Below are 14,454 nucleotides of genomic sequence, written 5' to 3'. Positions count from 1 at the left end.
GCCCGACAAAATAATTTTCTAGTCACTGTCACTTTTAAATCGAGAAATGTTTCCACGTTGTGTTGGTGTTAAATTATATTATGGCATGTCACATTGGCGATTAATTCCCCAAGTGTTGTGCTGCCTTCAAATCACTTCTCACACATTATGTGGCCATAACAACACTTTTATTCAGGCCATTTGTGTTTTGCCGGCAGTCTTGGGAGTAACATGACAAAACTACCGATTTACAGAAAAATTACGTTTCTCACCAACTAAGTAATGTCACATACATGGAGTGCGCAAAAAAAGGAAGGGCAAAGAAGAGGCAAGAAGAGGTGAATGCTAAAATGAGTAAAATAGACTTGTTTTTTGTATCAAATCCAGGCAGAAGCTAGCATCCCGCCCGAGTCAAGTGGTAGCTTTCCATCTAGTTACATCACTGAAGCGGCATTGACCCTACTGCCATATCTTGCTACTCCAGGCGGTCAAAAGGAGACTTCCCCACCACTGCCGCCACAGAAGAATAATTTGACGCATTCGTCTGTACCCACCTTTGAACTTGTTGCAGGAACTATTCTCTCTACACATCGAGGACTCTACGATTTTATCATGCCTCCAGACGCCAATTCAAAAAGCTATATAATAGCAACTTGCTTGTGTACTGTACTGTAGGCCTACGGGACCATTCTCCAGAGGGAAAAAAACCCACGGAAATAGACTCGTTAATTAAGTACTAACCTGAAATGAGCCATTTGTCTACATTCAAACAAATATAAAGGTTGTAAAAGAGAATATAATGTATTGGAACATGAAGTCAAGATGGCGCCCGAGTAGGCAGCCGTTTTTTTGGCCATGACATTCATCAAGGAGGAGACTTTGTGCTTGGTGGTTGCGCCTTCTCGGCAGCATGGGTATACCAGCACTGTTTTTGACTGGGAGGAATGTCGGCGCCATTTGACTGTCGTTGCTGGACAGTCCCGGGGCGCTTGTGTCTTGCGCCTGTCATGGGCAGCATTTTTCACAGCCCCGCTTTGTTCAGCGGAGGGATCGGTGCTGTTGAACGGTCTGCGGCTGGATGGATGTAAGTCTTGAGGAGCCGACGATGAGAAGAAAGGAGCGTTAGCGCGGAGCGCCGATGCGGATTTGGAACTGGGAGTCGCGGCTTGGAGTTTGAAGCGGATTACGTGGGACAGGAGAAGTGAACTCATCTCTTTTCGTCAATGGACGCTACAGCTTCGTGTTTGCTTTCAAAACTTAGCTTGTAGCAGACGTGTGCACATTTTCAGCATGTCGTCTCTGATCCACTGGTGAAAGGACACTTTGATCCTCTCCTCTTTCATCTATAACTGCTTCAGACAACAAAGTGTATGCAGAAAAGGGGTGAAGATTGCACGACTGTCTGTGTCCTATGTGTTGTGTTATTTTTGTTATTTTGACTTCAAAATGGCGCCGCGAGAGTGGCGGCCTTTTCAGCAGCTCCTATATTTTGTTGTTCTACTTCTTCCTTTCATAACTTTGCTGCTGTGAATTGGGAATTTCTCCATTGCGAGACTAGTAAAGGTTTTCTTATCTTATGTTGGTGGTATTGTTTATATTCAATATACAAATCACAATATTAAAATTTGCAACAAAAAATAAAGCAAAATACATGTTGACGGTGCTCTTAAATTTCTCTGCGTGTGTGCGTCCAAGCGAATGTCTGCGCGTACGTATGTGTGCATGCACATGTGTTGAGGGCAGGGCACTGGCCACAAACAAATGTTTTGCACTGGGGCCCATCACCATAATATGTTATCAGATCTAAATATCTCCATGCACCGAAGCAAGGCACGGTGCTTCAAAGGTTCTTTGAGGCACATGGAACCTGCTTCCGGCCCCTTCACCCCACACAAAAGAAAGATCCTACCTCTCGCTTCATCAATGTTCCGGCGTCGCTGCTCGGTCCTGGTATGGTGCACACATCCAGGCAAATCTCATTAATCACTTAAATCAGCTTTAACTGTAATTTCCCAACAAAGGGCGGTCAGTGTATTGAGTAGCGATGCAAACTGTGCATGTTTAAAATAGATTAAATATTAAGCATCAACTTTCCAGCAGATGAAATGGTCCAAATCACCTCTTTCTTCATTGCTTTACACCAGGGGTGTCAAACTCATTTTTGTCGTGGGCCACTTTTGAGTTATTTCTTCCATCGGAGGGCCGTTATGACAGTGAAACCACAAAAATGTTTAATTGTACTATCACATTATTACTTTTATGGGTAAAACAATTATTGGAAAAATCTCTGTGTCATTTATTACACATAACAACTTGACATTTTGGTACATTTTTTAGCAAGGATCATGCGAGTTGATTCACATGATTTACTTTCGAGGGGCCACACAAAATAATGCGGCGGGCCGGATCTGGCCCCTGGGCCTTGTGTTTGATACCTGTGCTTTACGCTGGTTTTGAATACTGTTTGGAAGCCAAAGGGATCCAAAAGGCCTCCCACAGCCGCCCTCAAGACAAATATACGGCAGACATATTGAACTATATTTACAATTTCATCTGCACCATGGATGAAATACAGTGATCCCTCGCTATTTCGCGGTTCGTTTATCGCGGCTTCGGTGCATCGCGGATTTTTTCAAACATTCATAAAAAATAATTTGAAATCTGCAAAAATCAGTGTCTAAGTGTTGTTTACTATGCGTGCTAGTGTTTGCGCACTCTGCTCAAGCGAAAGTGTGTGTGTGTGTGTGTGTGAGTGTGAGTGTGAGTGTGTGCGCGTGCACACATGGGCGAGCCAGTGAGTGTATGTGTGTTGCTGAGAGAAAGAAAGAGAGAGAGATAGAGGAGGCTTATAAGGACAAAATCAGGTCTCTTTCATCCTTAATTGTCTTAATTGACTAATCATAAACACGTCTACTGCACGCTGCGGGATCGCTGGCCTGCGTGTGTGTGTGTGTGTGCGTGTGTGTGTGTGTGTGTGTGTGTGTGTGTGTGTGTGTTAGTGCGCTCTGCTCAAGCGCAAAGGCCTACGTGGGGCGATTCTTTTTTATATATAATATATATAACATATACCCGCTTCGTTTAATCAGATACAGTACATATCACTTTCCCTTTCATGGTCATTACTCTCTCCCTCTTTCTTCGTTTTCCCCTCCCTCCCTGTGCTCTGCAACTTGAAGTAACTGCGCCACCTGGTATTGAAATACCTGTCATTACAAGTCCAAACGAAATTAATGCAATCAAACCTTAATTATGCACCAATCTTCGGCGGGCCGGATTAAAAAGACCAACGGGCCGGATCCGGCCCGCGGGCCGTAGTTTGCCCACCACTGCAAATTGTATATATGCTAATTGGTCGCTACTTCGCGGATTTTCGTTTATCGCGGGTGGTTTTGGTCCCCATTAACCGCGATAAACGAGGGATTACTGTAGTGTGATAGTGATTTTGCGAGCGGCATGTAAAACTTGTCACCAGTGCTCATTCATTCAGAAAAGAGAGTCACTCTCATTCATTTACCCACCTCTCCGAATCAACGGCTCGTTGTCCTCACTCTGCAGCATCTGAAACCGTCCGGCGGCTACACAAAGCCGCTAAACTCGTCAGTGCATTACCTCTGATTTTAAGGCAGGGGTGCTCAATACGTCGATCGCGATCGACCGGGAGAGCGGACTGGTCCCAAGTCAACTGCGAGGAAATTAATTTGGAAGAGGAAATGGGGGGGGGGAAGGATTTGTGGGTCTGTGTTCGGCTGTTGTTCATTGTGGCGTGCGTGTGTGCATATACACGCGTGTGCACCTGCCAGCACCACTTAACACATAACGAGGCTAAAATGGGTATCAGGGGAGGAGGGCAGGGCAAGGGAGCATCTGTAGCAAGCAATATGCCAATGATTGAATGTGGGGAATCACCGTCAGTGGCTGCGACATACTAACTGCAGCCTTTATTTTTTTTTAATCTCTTCCCACTCCGGCCGTATCGGCTGGTCCTATGGCCAGTCTGTGCCTGATTTTGGGGCACAGCCTATGAATGCTAGGGCACGTGCCCCACTAAAAGAGGTCTGCCGATGCCCCCATGTTGCAGTGAATCCATATTTCAAGTAGGTGTCCTGCTATTGTCCTTTTCTTGGTCATAGGCCCTTGTGTTGTCTTTATTGCTGGGCTTTTTCGCTGTTGCAAAGCAACTTTCCAAACACATCTGGGTTGTTGTTTATTTTTACACATTTTTGCTAGCTTGTGGTCGTTTAATATCAATGAGATATGATGTGTCCGTCATATAGAGGACAGAGAGAATCTAGTCACTTTAAAATCTATTTGGATAAAAAAAATGAACAGAAAGTCCTGTAAGTTTTTTTTAACCCTTTCATGCACCCTGCAGCCTGATAACATGACAAGCTGTCCACTGTCGTAACCGCTGTCCTTGAAAGGGTTATTCTTTCAGTTGTGCAGCCTGCATCAGGCTGGTCCAAAGTGGCCCGCTGCCTGGTACCGGTCCACGAAACTGCCCTCAACTACCTGAAGGGCACAATGCTGTTTCATTGATCAGTACTTTAACATCAAATTAGCAAAATCGTGTTGCTTGACCTTACTATGGTCACGAAGCAATACCCAGTACTTGCTAGTTTAACAATGTATCACTATTTGGACTGTAGTCCAATTACCGGTACCCTTAATCTCAGTTTCCCAATCCCAAAAACCACGAATAAGTGAGATTTTGTACTTACAACACTTCTTGAATGTACATACAGTTCTGTCCCAGAAATCTCCACTGACTTCAAATACCGGACAGCTAGACAGCTGCACCAAACGTGACGTAATTCCGGATGACAATGCTGCTCTGATTCAGCCTTGCGTCAGTGGGGTGAGATGAGCAACAAGGATACGCAGCGAATCAAGAGCATTAAAAGATAGAAATAGCAAAGCAAATGCTGTTCAAAAATTTCAAGGCAAGGACGGTCAAGTAGTCTGTTGCAAGATTTGCTGTGACGACTTCTCTGTTGAACTTCGGCTGGGGAGGGGGTCAGACATTACATAGTAGGAAGTGAAGAAAACAACAGCTTCTTTAACTTTTTAAGGAACAGCGGTCACTACAGTGGACAGCCTATCATGTTATCAGGTAACAGGGTGCATGAAAGGGTTAAGTGGTCATTCTTTGAAAATCAAAATCAGATTTTATCGAAACTATGAACAAAACATTACAGATATTGCACAACTCATCAGCCGCAATTTATGCATATTTCTACCACACCAGAAAAAAATAAAATGTTTTTTTTTGTGTGTGTTACAGATCAAAGTTACTAATTACCTAACTATGCAGCTCTTCTTGTCATTGATTGGAGTTTTTGTGGATTTGCTCTTGATTACATTTAGTTTTGTCATGTTCTCCCTCTAGGTGCCACAGTGGACGACTGGTTAGCACATTGACCTCACAGTGTAGAGGTCACGGGTTCGATTCCGGGCTGGTTAATGAAACACTCCAAATTGTACCTAGGTGTGATTGTGAGTGTGTGTTTGTTGTTTGTATATGCGTGCCGGAATCGAACCCTGCACCTCTGCACTGTGAGGCCGAGGTTAATCCTCCAGGTTAAAACATGAAATTTATCACGCTATAACAACATGCTCAAGTGTCGTTTATCTGGTGTGGCAGTAATATGCTACCGTAGAAATAAGTAATACCCAAGTATTGCTACCTGTGTACACTTGTATGTTCTATTTGTCCATTGCACTTTGTGTGCAGCGGTGGCTGTTTGAAAGTGCTCTATAAATACATTTGAGTTGAGATTGTGAAAATGTCACTTCCATAACATTATAGTGTAGTGCACACAATTACGACAAATAGTGCATAATATTATTTCGTTTAATCAAGATAAAACAAAATCTTATCGTACAGCTGCTATCATTGGTACTACAGTCTGATTTGACGAAATCAACATGACGTCACTACCCAATGGTCTACAGATTTCTCCGGTCTCACTGTCGTTACGTCACGTGTTTTTGTTTTCAATCCATTCTTTAAAAACATGTTACGACTATGAAGTTGATCGACAGTCGTTCTCGCTAGCGTGAATATTGTCAGTGTTAATATTATGACAACAGAGTGCCGCAATTTTCCATCCCGGTTGTTTATCGGCGAGCGAAAGAGAACATTATGTAATTGTCGTCGTGACCAGGTCAGTCATCCAGGAGACTGACTGTCTTGTTTACGCTCCCTCGACGGTGCAACTCTTTTCAGGACTTGGAATGTGACTGGCTGGCTTCCGCCCACCTCATCTTCTCATTGGCCGAGAGGCACGAAACTGTGTAATAAATGTGCAGTTCACGAGTGCTGCTACAGAATGGAAACGAAAGATTATCTTTTGTGAGTTACGTCTACATCGCCGAATTGAATTAATTGGAGCAACCCGTATTTATTATTGATTTAGGATGACGAGTAGAATACGGTTTGTTCGATCCATGGTGAAGGCGGCAGCTATGGCCAACGTTCCGAAACATGTGGATCATTTCTCCAAATTTTCCCCATCTCCGCTTTCCATGAAGCAATTCTTGGATTTCGGTAAGTGGACTTTACGTCACATTTTAGTCTCTATAACGAATGAAACGCCGTTGCTCGGCGTTTGCTTACGGTTGGTTTTGTTTTCATTTGCGATGCAATTTCCACGTGATACGAGCCTTATATGTAATCAAACGATGTGTGTGTGCGTAAAAATGCATTTTCAAGGTGATACGAGCCTTATATGTAATCAAACGATGTGTGTGTGCGTGTGTGTGTAAAAATACATTTTCAAGGCAACCTATATCTTTACTAATTCAAAAACCATCATCATACTTAATCTTGTACAGTTAACCATGACATAATGTGAAAGGCTGAATGGAATGCCCTCTGCTATTTGTTTTTGTAAGCCTGACAGCACCTGGACAGAAATAAAAGAATTATTGGGTTAGGGCAGCATGACTGATCTTGACCGATCTGCTATGATGATGACAGCAGAAAAATAGGCAAACTCTTGTAATGAGTCTCTCTCTCTCTCTCTCTCTATATATATATATATATGTGTGTATATAAATTAATTTTCATGTCATTGTCATTGGGACTGGCTTACAGGAACACCTCAACCCTTTAAAAAAATCAAGGGTACTGAATTTTCCAGTGTACAACTATGACCACAAAGCTATTGTTTGTATGAAATGTTAAATGTTTGGATCTAACTTCTTTTCCTCTCCAGGGTCAACCAATGCGTGCGAGCGCACATCATTCATCTTCCTTCGCCAAGAGCTTCCCGTGCGTTTGTCGAACATCATGAAGGAAATCAACTTGTTGCCGGACCAACTGCTGGCCACACCCTCTGTGCAACTGGTCCAGAGTTGGTGAGTAACTGCTTGATTTTGACGATGACTATTTCAGCATTTATCGTAACACCGAGTCAGTATGGAGAAAAAAAGGGGCCATTAATTTGTCTGTATTTTCACTTGTGGAGAGTGCAAGTTGCCAAATGCTGTTGTCAATTACTGTCCAGATCCATGCATGTGGCTAATGCACCGGACACATTGTTAAAAACAAGTACAGTGGACTCACCTGCTGATTCGCAGATTTAAAAAACCAAACACGTTTATTCAATATTTTTCACAATTTTTCAAAAAGCATTTATTTATTAGGGTGTTGCTCCCCCTCCCCCACCCCCTTCTCTATTTCCCCCCTATTTTTCTGTGGAAAATGCGTATTTAATGTTTGTCAGCGATTTTGGTTTTAAATAATTTTTTGGTTTAAAAAATATATTCCAATGCATTTGAAAGGGTGTCACTGATACACACTTATACAGTACATGGAGTTTTGCTATTCGTGGGCCGATCCGGTCCGGTCACTATGTTTTTATATATACTTTTATGTCTACAGATGAACTGTAATTACAACACGTCTGAATGGCTTGATAATTTAATTCTTTTTTTAAATCAGGCAGATCACAAAAAGTTGAAATGGTAGCGTAATTTCACACTTGACGGGTAGGTAAACTCATCTATTAGTATACAAGCAAATCAGTTGTCCCTAATTTGTGTAACACGCTTCTGTTGAGAATGCCTCATATCTCATCATGGTACTGTATACTAAATACAGCTGCTATAAATAACAGTCCAAGAGATTCCTCCACAGAGCAGAGGGGTGGGGAAGCGGCTAAAGTGGATGAACTTTGTCCCAGTTCCCTACACCCTTCCCCGCCTTTCTCCGTCTTGTTTGTCCTCTTCGTGTTTTTACGTTGTTGGAGCTGAAGGGAACATCACGTTCAGAATAACGTCATTCCCATATGCAGAAAAAGTGACATGTGGGGATTTGATATGGGCGTAGTTTCATGTTGCTATTATTTTCTTGGAGTGTCAACAGAGGCTCACCACGTGTGATGACGCGTGGTGGGGATATTTTCCTCTCAGCTTCATTCTGCACCAGTCTGTTTATGTTATTCAACTCGCCGGATGAAATGTACCGAAATGTACTGTACACTGACGCAACAAGGAGGATATGGGTGTCTTAAGTGATTGTTTGTCAGACCTACAGTACGCTTGTACTCTCCTTTAGGTATATCCAAAGCCTCATTGAGATTTTGGATTTTCTGGACAAGAGCCCGGATGACCAGAAAACTCTCGAGACGTAAGGACAGCGTTATTTGAGAATGAAATAACAGAGCAGCTTAGTGCAGAAGTTTACAGGATACCCGGTGCTGTTTTTCATGCTCTCATCTTAGGTTTGTAGAAGTATTGGAAGCAATCAGGAACAGGCACAATGAGGTGGTCCCCACCATGGCTCAGGGAGTCATTGAGTACAAGGAGGCCTACGGTCGGCAGGACGCTGTCACTGATCACAACATGCAGTACTTCCTGGACCGCTTCTACACCAGCCGAATTTCTATCCGCATGCTCATCAACCAACACAGTGAGTGGCGGCCTCACACACACTGTGAAAATACCGACACTCGACACCAAGTACCGTATTTTCTGCACTATAAGGCGCTTCGTATTATAAGGCCCACCTTCAATGAATGGCCTATTGACCTAAAACGGTTTTCATATATAGGGTGCACTGCATTATAAGGCGCACAGAATAGAAGCTACAATACTGGCTGCGGTTGCGCTATGCATCCACTAGATGGTGCTCTGCTAAAGAGAATACAATACAACGCAATACAGTACAGCTTTATTTACATAGAGCCTTCACAACCACTGCCTGTAACAATGAGAACTGGTCGCAAACACAGACATGAAACACATAAATACCAAATGGCATTACAAAACAAAAGTTATGAAGACAATTGATTCAACAAATAGGCACACAAACCTCGTGGGCTCACTTTTTGAGAAAATCGAATGCTTTTAGGTGCACCTTATGGTGCGGAAAATAAAGTATATACACACTCGGAACTGTACGTAGTATCCTATGGCCACATCATTTCTAACCAAACATTCATGAGATGAGGTCTACCGATAACCGATGAAACTAATTATTATTCCTTTTCTGTCTACAGCGCTTGTCTTCAGTGGAAGCACAAACCCCACTCACCCTGACACCATTGGTTGCATCGACTCTATGTGCGATGTGCCTGAGGTTGTCCGAGGTCAGTCCTTGTCTGCCCGCTGTCAGCTTCTAACAGTTTACGTATCTCGTACCGCAACTCTAAATTGACTTTTTTCTCCCTAGATGCTTATGAGAGCGCGAAGTTGATGTGTGAACAATATTATCTGGGTGCACCTGAGCTGGAGTTGAGACAGATGAATGGTGAGAAACACAGACATCCCTTTTGGCTGGTTGCTTTATGTGAATCTAAATTCTTGACTTCCTGTTCTTCCCCTTAGCCAACTGTATCAGGCAGCCCATCCAGATCTCTTACATCCCATCTCACCTGTACCACATGCTCTTTGAGCTCTTTAAGGTAATGACGATCAAAGCGGCAATGACTTCCGTTAACATTCGTTAGAAGTTGAAAATAAAGGAGATGGAACCCCAAATACTGTACAGACAACATCCAGAAGACTCTCACAATTAGTCCTGACTCTTGAAAGAGTGTTGAAGCTCTGTATGGTGTCTTGACTGCCACAAGGACACCTTGACTGTAGTCAGGAAGCAGGCGAACATGTCTCTAACAATTATTAGCAATTTCTTTTGTCTGTAAGGGGAAAAGGGACACTTCAGTTGCAGACTGAGCGAATGAGAGCCCATAATTGAATTTTAAAAAATTATTGTACCAAAGACTGAGCAAACGAACGAATGTGTGTTCTCGCTGCAGAATGCCATGAGGGCAACCATTGAGAACCACGAGGCCAGCAGGATCCTCCCGCCCATCGAGGTCCTGGTTTCAGTCGGTGGAGAGGACTTGTCAATAAAGGTGACCAGCATTTTACCAATGCCGTGAACCGAGAAAATGTCTTGTGTAGATTTAAATTTGTGAATGTATGTGGAATCCATTGAGGAATATGATAGATGTACAGGATAGAAATGGATGAAGAGAATGCTAGTGATGAGGGTGCATTTACAGTACGGTGGTACCTCTACTCATGAAATGAATTGGTTCTGGAAGAAAGTTCTTAACTAGAAAATTTTGTACATAGAGACGCATTTTCCATGTAAATTCCCTCACCCGTTCCAAGTGCCCCCAAAATTCAGACATAAATGTTTTGTAAAGCATAAAAATGCATCAAAATATGTAACAAATACATGTCACAATTAGATTATTGCACAATAAATGAGAGTTGTGCACAATGTAAAAAACAAAGAATAGAGTAAAGAATAAAAAAATGATGGTCATTTAACTTTTAACTGCGTCCTTATTGGTTTTTGCCCTCGAGTCGATGTTGTCTCTCAGAAGTGGTTTTTGTCTGGCGCTTTGTATAGAACTGATCCAAGGATGTTTGCTTTTCTTGGCTTTTAACAATCCTTCGAAAATATCCAAGGCAAACATCAGCATAGTGAGTGATCGCCCGACTGGTGAACACTTTTTCTGTGTGATTCACATTTCCGTAAAAACTATCGGAACTCCTCATGGCTCGAGGGGCGAATGAAGAGGACACTGCATCGACACACATCTATCTATCTATAAACATAGACAGTAGCAGTCCCTCTGAGCCAATGGGATGCCAGGATGATGCTCGGTAATAGCCAATGGCAGAGCAGCTATGAGTATGTTGCGTTCAGGAAACTCGGAGATGCGAGCTTCACTCCTGTATTTTTACCTTTCGTATCTTGAAATTTCTTTCATAACAAGAGGCAATATTTTCCTGTTGAGGCATTTTGTAACTTGAAAATTTTGTATGAAGAAACGTCCGTAAGTAGAGGTACCACTGTACTGTATACGGTAGCTGGGTATCGTTTTTCATAGTGCTACTCAAACAATTTAAAATGTGTTCTGGATTCAGTCTAAATATTTTTAAAAGTGTTCTGTATTAGTCGTGCTTAAATTTTTCATGATCAACAGCCTTGACGCCATTAACATTTTGGGGAAATATTCACACTTCAGACCGAGACAATGTGAACGTGTCAGGGAGAAAGGAGCTAGGAATCAAACTTTTGTGTTTCCTCTTTCACCCACTGACCGCTGAATGTGGTTGCATAAATCCTCAAAAAAAAAAAAAAAAAAAAAATCCAAATCCATTTAAACCTCCTACCCCCAATTTCCATATTTAGATGGGATTAGCCTCCTTGGTATTACAAACCGTTTGCATAATAAGTGAAGTGGCAGTATATTTATGTACGTAGCCATTGTTGCTGTTCAACTCGAAAACTTTAGACCAAATCCCTCTAATCTCTTTCTCCCTACAGATGAGTGATCGAGGTGGTGGAGTTCCTTTTAGGAAGACCGAGCGTCTATTCAGCTACATGTATTCCACGGCTCCCAGACCAGAGATAGGGGAGAAACATAGAGCCCCTCTGGTGAGCATTTTCAACACACACAAAAAAAACCCACAACTCATTGTAAGAAAAGATGCTAACATATGTGTATTATGTGTATTTATAGGCTGGTTTTGGCTATGGGCTGCCCATTTCTCGTCTCTATGCTCGCTACTTTCAAGGAGACCTCCAGCTTTATTCCATGGAGGGTTATGGCACTGATGCAGTTATACACTTGAAGGTAACATACAAAAAAAACAAACAAGATCACACTATGGTGTAGAATTATTATTCTCTGATTCGATTGAATTCGCCGTTTTGGTCGTGAAATGTTTTCCAGTTAGCCCCCGCGAACTTTGTAACATTACGGTGAATAAAGCTAGGCTTCTCTTTTTCTTCTATATTTGTTCAATGGGTATCCTATGATTGGAAAAGACACACAATAGTGGCAAAAACATCCAACGTTTTTATTGTAGGGATCCTGTTTGGAGTACAAGCTAGAGCAGGGGTGCCAAACTCATTTTTGTCGTGGGCCACATTGTCGTTACGGTTTCCCCTCGGAGGGCCGTCATGACTGAATTTTCTGAAACCATATAAATGTTTAACCACCTCCACATATTACATGCGCAGTGAACAACATATTGATGGATAACTTGTTTTGAAATCAGAAGTCAATAATGGCTTGTTCAGATATTGTTGTTATGGAATAGATATGACAATTTTGTTTCAGACTTTAGAAAGCATCATGAAAGTTGACATACTTGATTTGCTTTCACAGGCTACATAAAAAAAAAAGATGTGGCAGGCCAGATCTGGCCCCCGGGCCTTGACTTTGACACCTGTAAGCCAGAGCACTCTCAACCATGAATTTAGAATGTTGTATAAGCCTATTTTGGGAATAATTTAGGAAAAGTGATTGGTCGCTTGCTACAACATAAGTTTGCCTTTCACATCCTTGCGTCTTTTCCATCAAGTGGTCATTATTAAAACTTCTACTATGTTTTAGGCGATTGAAAAATCGCTTTCGGAACTTTGCATAGTGGATGCCCCGATAATAGTTTAGAATATAAACAAATCGAGACTGTCGGTCACGGTTAAGTCATCCATTCCAATTTTAGCGTTTCGGGGACAGCGGTTACTACACCATGTTATCAGGTTATCAACAGGTTATCAACAGAATCTAGTTTTTATGTCCATGCCTTTATTGGAGAGAAAACATTTTCTGCGAGTTTGTCTTGATTTGGTGTCAATATGTGAAGCAGTTACTTCTCCTATACGTGTTTATTTTAATTCCTTCATTGCAGTGCTTTTTTTATTTTTATTTTTTTTTGTCTCTCCAGGCATTGTCGACAGACTCGGTTGAGAGGTTGCCCGTTTTTAACAAAACTGCCCTGCGTCATTACAAGCTGAATTTGGAAGCAGACGATTGGTGTGTTCCCGCGAAGGAGCCACTGGATCTCACAGCTTTTCGAACGGCCAAGTGATTCAGCCAAGAAAAGACACAAAATATAATATTTTATACTATGCTTGACCACAAAAGTACCCTTGAAAGGACAGGACATTGATGCACCAGGGGCTGAGGGAATCAAAAGAGAAGATGGCCAACTTTTTTTCTTTCATTCTGATGACCTGGCACGTCGGTTGCTCAGGATGCACAATTTGCCAATTTGTGTTGTCTTTTCGCATGTCCTAGAGGTAGAACATCCAGTGGGTTAGTCGTAAAAAGTGAGAGAAGCGCTCGGAACTTTGAAAAACACATCGAGAAATTAAATCCGGAACGATCCATTTGAAATGATCGAACAGCTTCAGCTGGACACTGAACCTTTATTTGCTGATATTGTTACAGCGGTGTGAATAGTTGAAAATCCTAAATTCTGTTATACAGTATGTTGGGATTTGAGTCATTGTGAGTGGTCGCGTGATATGAATGAGGTTTTGTGCTTGGTTTCATTCCCACATTTTAATTCAAAGTGCCTTTGCTATGTTGTATATTTGAACATTTGGAAGAAATGGCAGATATTTTTGTAAAAATAAATAAAAACATAAAAAAACAAAACATTCAATAAATGTATTGTGCTGATTTTGTGTTCTTCATCGATATAGCGTCCGATGAAGAGGTGACGGCAGACCATGGAGTGCGTACGTGTTAGGCCCATGAGCTGCATAGGAGAAAAGCAATAAACCTTGCTCGCAAACAAACTTATCACAAAGTTATACAACAAAAAGTTGAGTACATTACTCGTTAAACAGTAATGACCTCCAGTAGACTTTGACTTTGCGGCTGTCTGCCATGATGCAGTAAGTGAATTATTTAGCAATCTTTGAAGAACTTGCGCTTCATAACAGCTGTGTGCTTTTGTAACCCTGATGAAGTTTTGTTCGAGCAATGTTGTACTGTAACTGATAAACAGGACACATTTAATACACATATGGTGTGTAATACTGCATGGCCCATTCCACTGAATCTTTGGCATTTGCTTGTTAGAAAATGTAAATTTCAGGGGGGTTTTCAATTCTAAACCTGACATATGGAACTACTACAAATGTGTTGTGGCCCATCTCAGCTAACTTTATTTTTTATGTAATTCCGCCTCACAGTTCAGAGGTCATGGATT

The 14,454-nt window shown here is 42.0% G+C and overlaps 1 protein-coding gene across 1 annotated transcript; it reads left to right on the top strand.

Moving 5' to 3' along the window:
* Positions 1–6,216: 6,216 nt before the first annotated feature.
* On the top strand, positions 6,217–13,919 carry LOC147193315 (pyruvate dehydrogenase (acetyl-transferring) kinase isozyme 2, mitochondrial-like). Its single transcript, XM_086133009.1, has 11 exons — positions 6,217–6,526; positions 7,197–7,338; positions 8,540–8,611; positions 8,706–8,893; positions 9,483–9,572; positions 9,656–9,733; positions 9,811–9,887; positions 10,242–10,340; positions 11,771–11,881; positions 11,967–12,080; positions 13,180–13,919. The coding sequence occupies exons 1-11, from the start codon at positions 6,397–6,399 to the stop codon at positions 13,321–13,323; spliced, it is 1,245 nt and encodes a 414-aa protein (XP_085989135.1). The 5' UTR covers positions 6,217–6,396; the 3' UTR covers positions 13,324–13,919.
* Positions 13,920–14,454: the final 535 nt, after the last annotated feature.

The sequence above is a fragment of the Hippocampus guttulatus genome, chromosome 16, assembly GCF_054856545.1.
Source record: "Hippocampus guttulatus isolate MCC_2025c chromosome 16, RoL_Hgut_1.0, whole genome shotgun sequence".
Taxonomy (NCBI): domain Eukaryota; kingdom Metazoa; phylum Chordata; class Actinopteri; order Syngnathiformes; family Syngnathidae; genus Hippocampus; species Hippocampus guttulatus.
This window is presented reverse-complemented; position numbering and strand designations above follow the sequence as displayed.

Excerpts from the sequence above, each read along its gene's own strand:
- LOC147193315 (XM_086133009.1), top strand. The coding sequence starts at position 6,397 with ATGACGAGTAGAATACGGTTTGTTCGATCCATGGTGAAGGCGGCAGCT. Across the intron at positions 8,612-8,705 it reads GACCAGAAAACTCTCGAGAC|GTTTGTAGAAGTATTGGAAG; the intron begins GTAAGGACAGCG and ends CTCTCATCTTAG. Across the intron at positions 9,734-9,810 it reads GGAGTTGAGACAGATGAATG|CCAACTGTATCAGGCAGCCC; the intron begins GTGAGAAACACA and ends TCTTCCCCTTAG.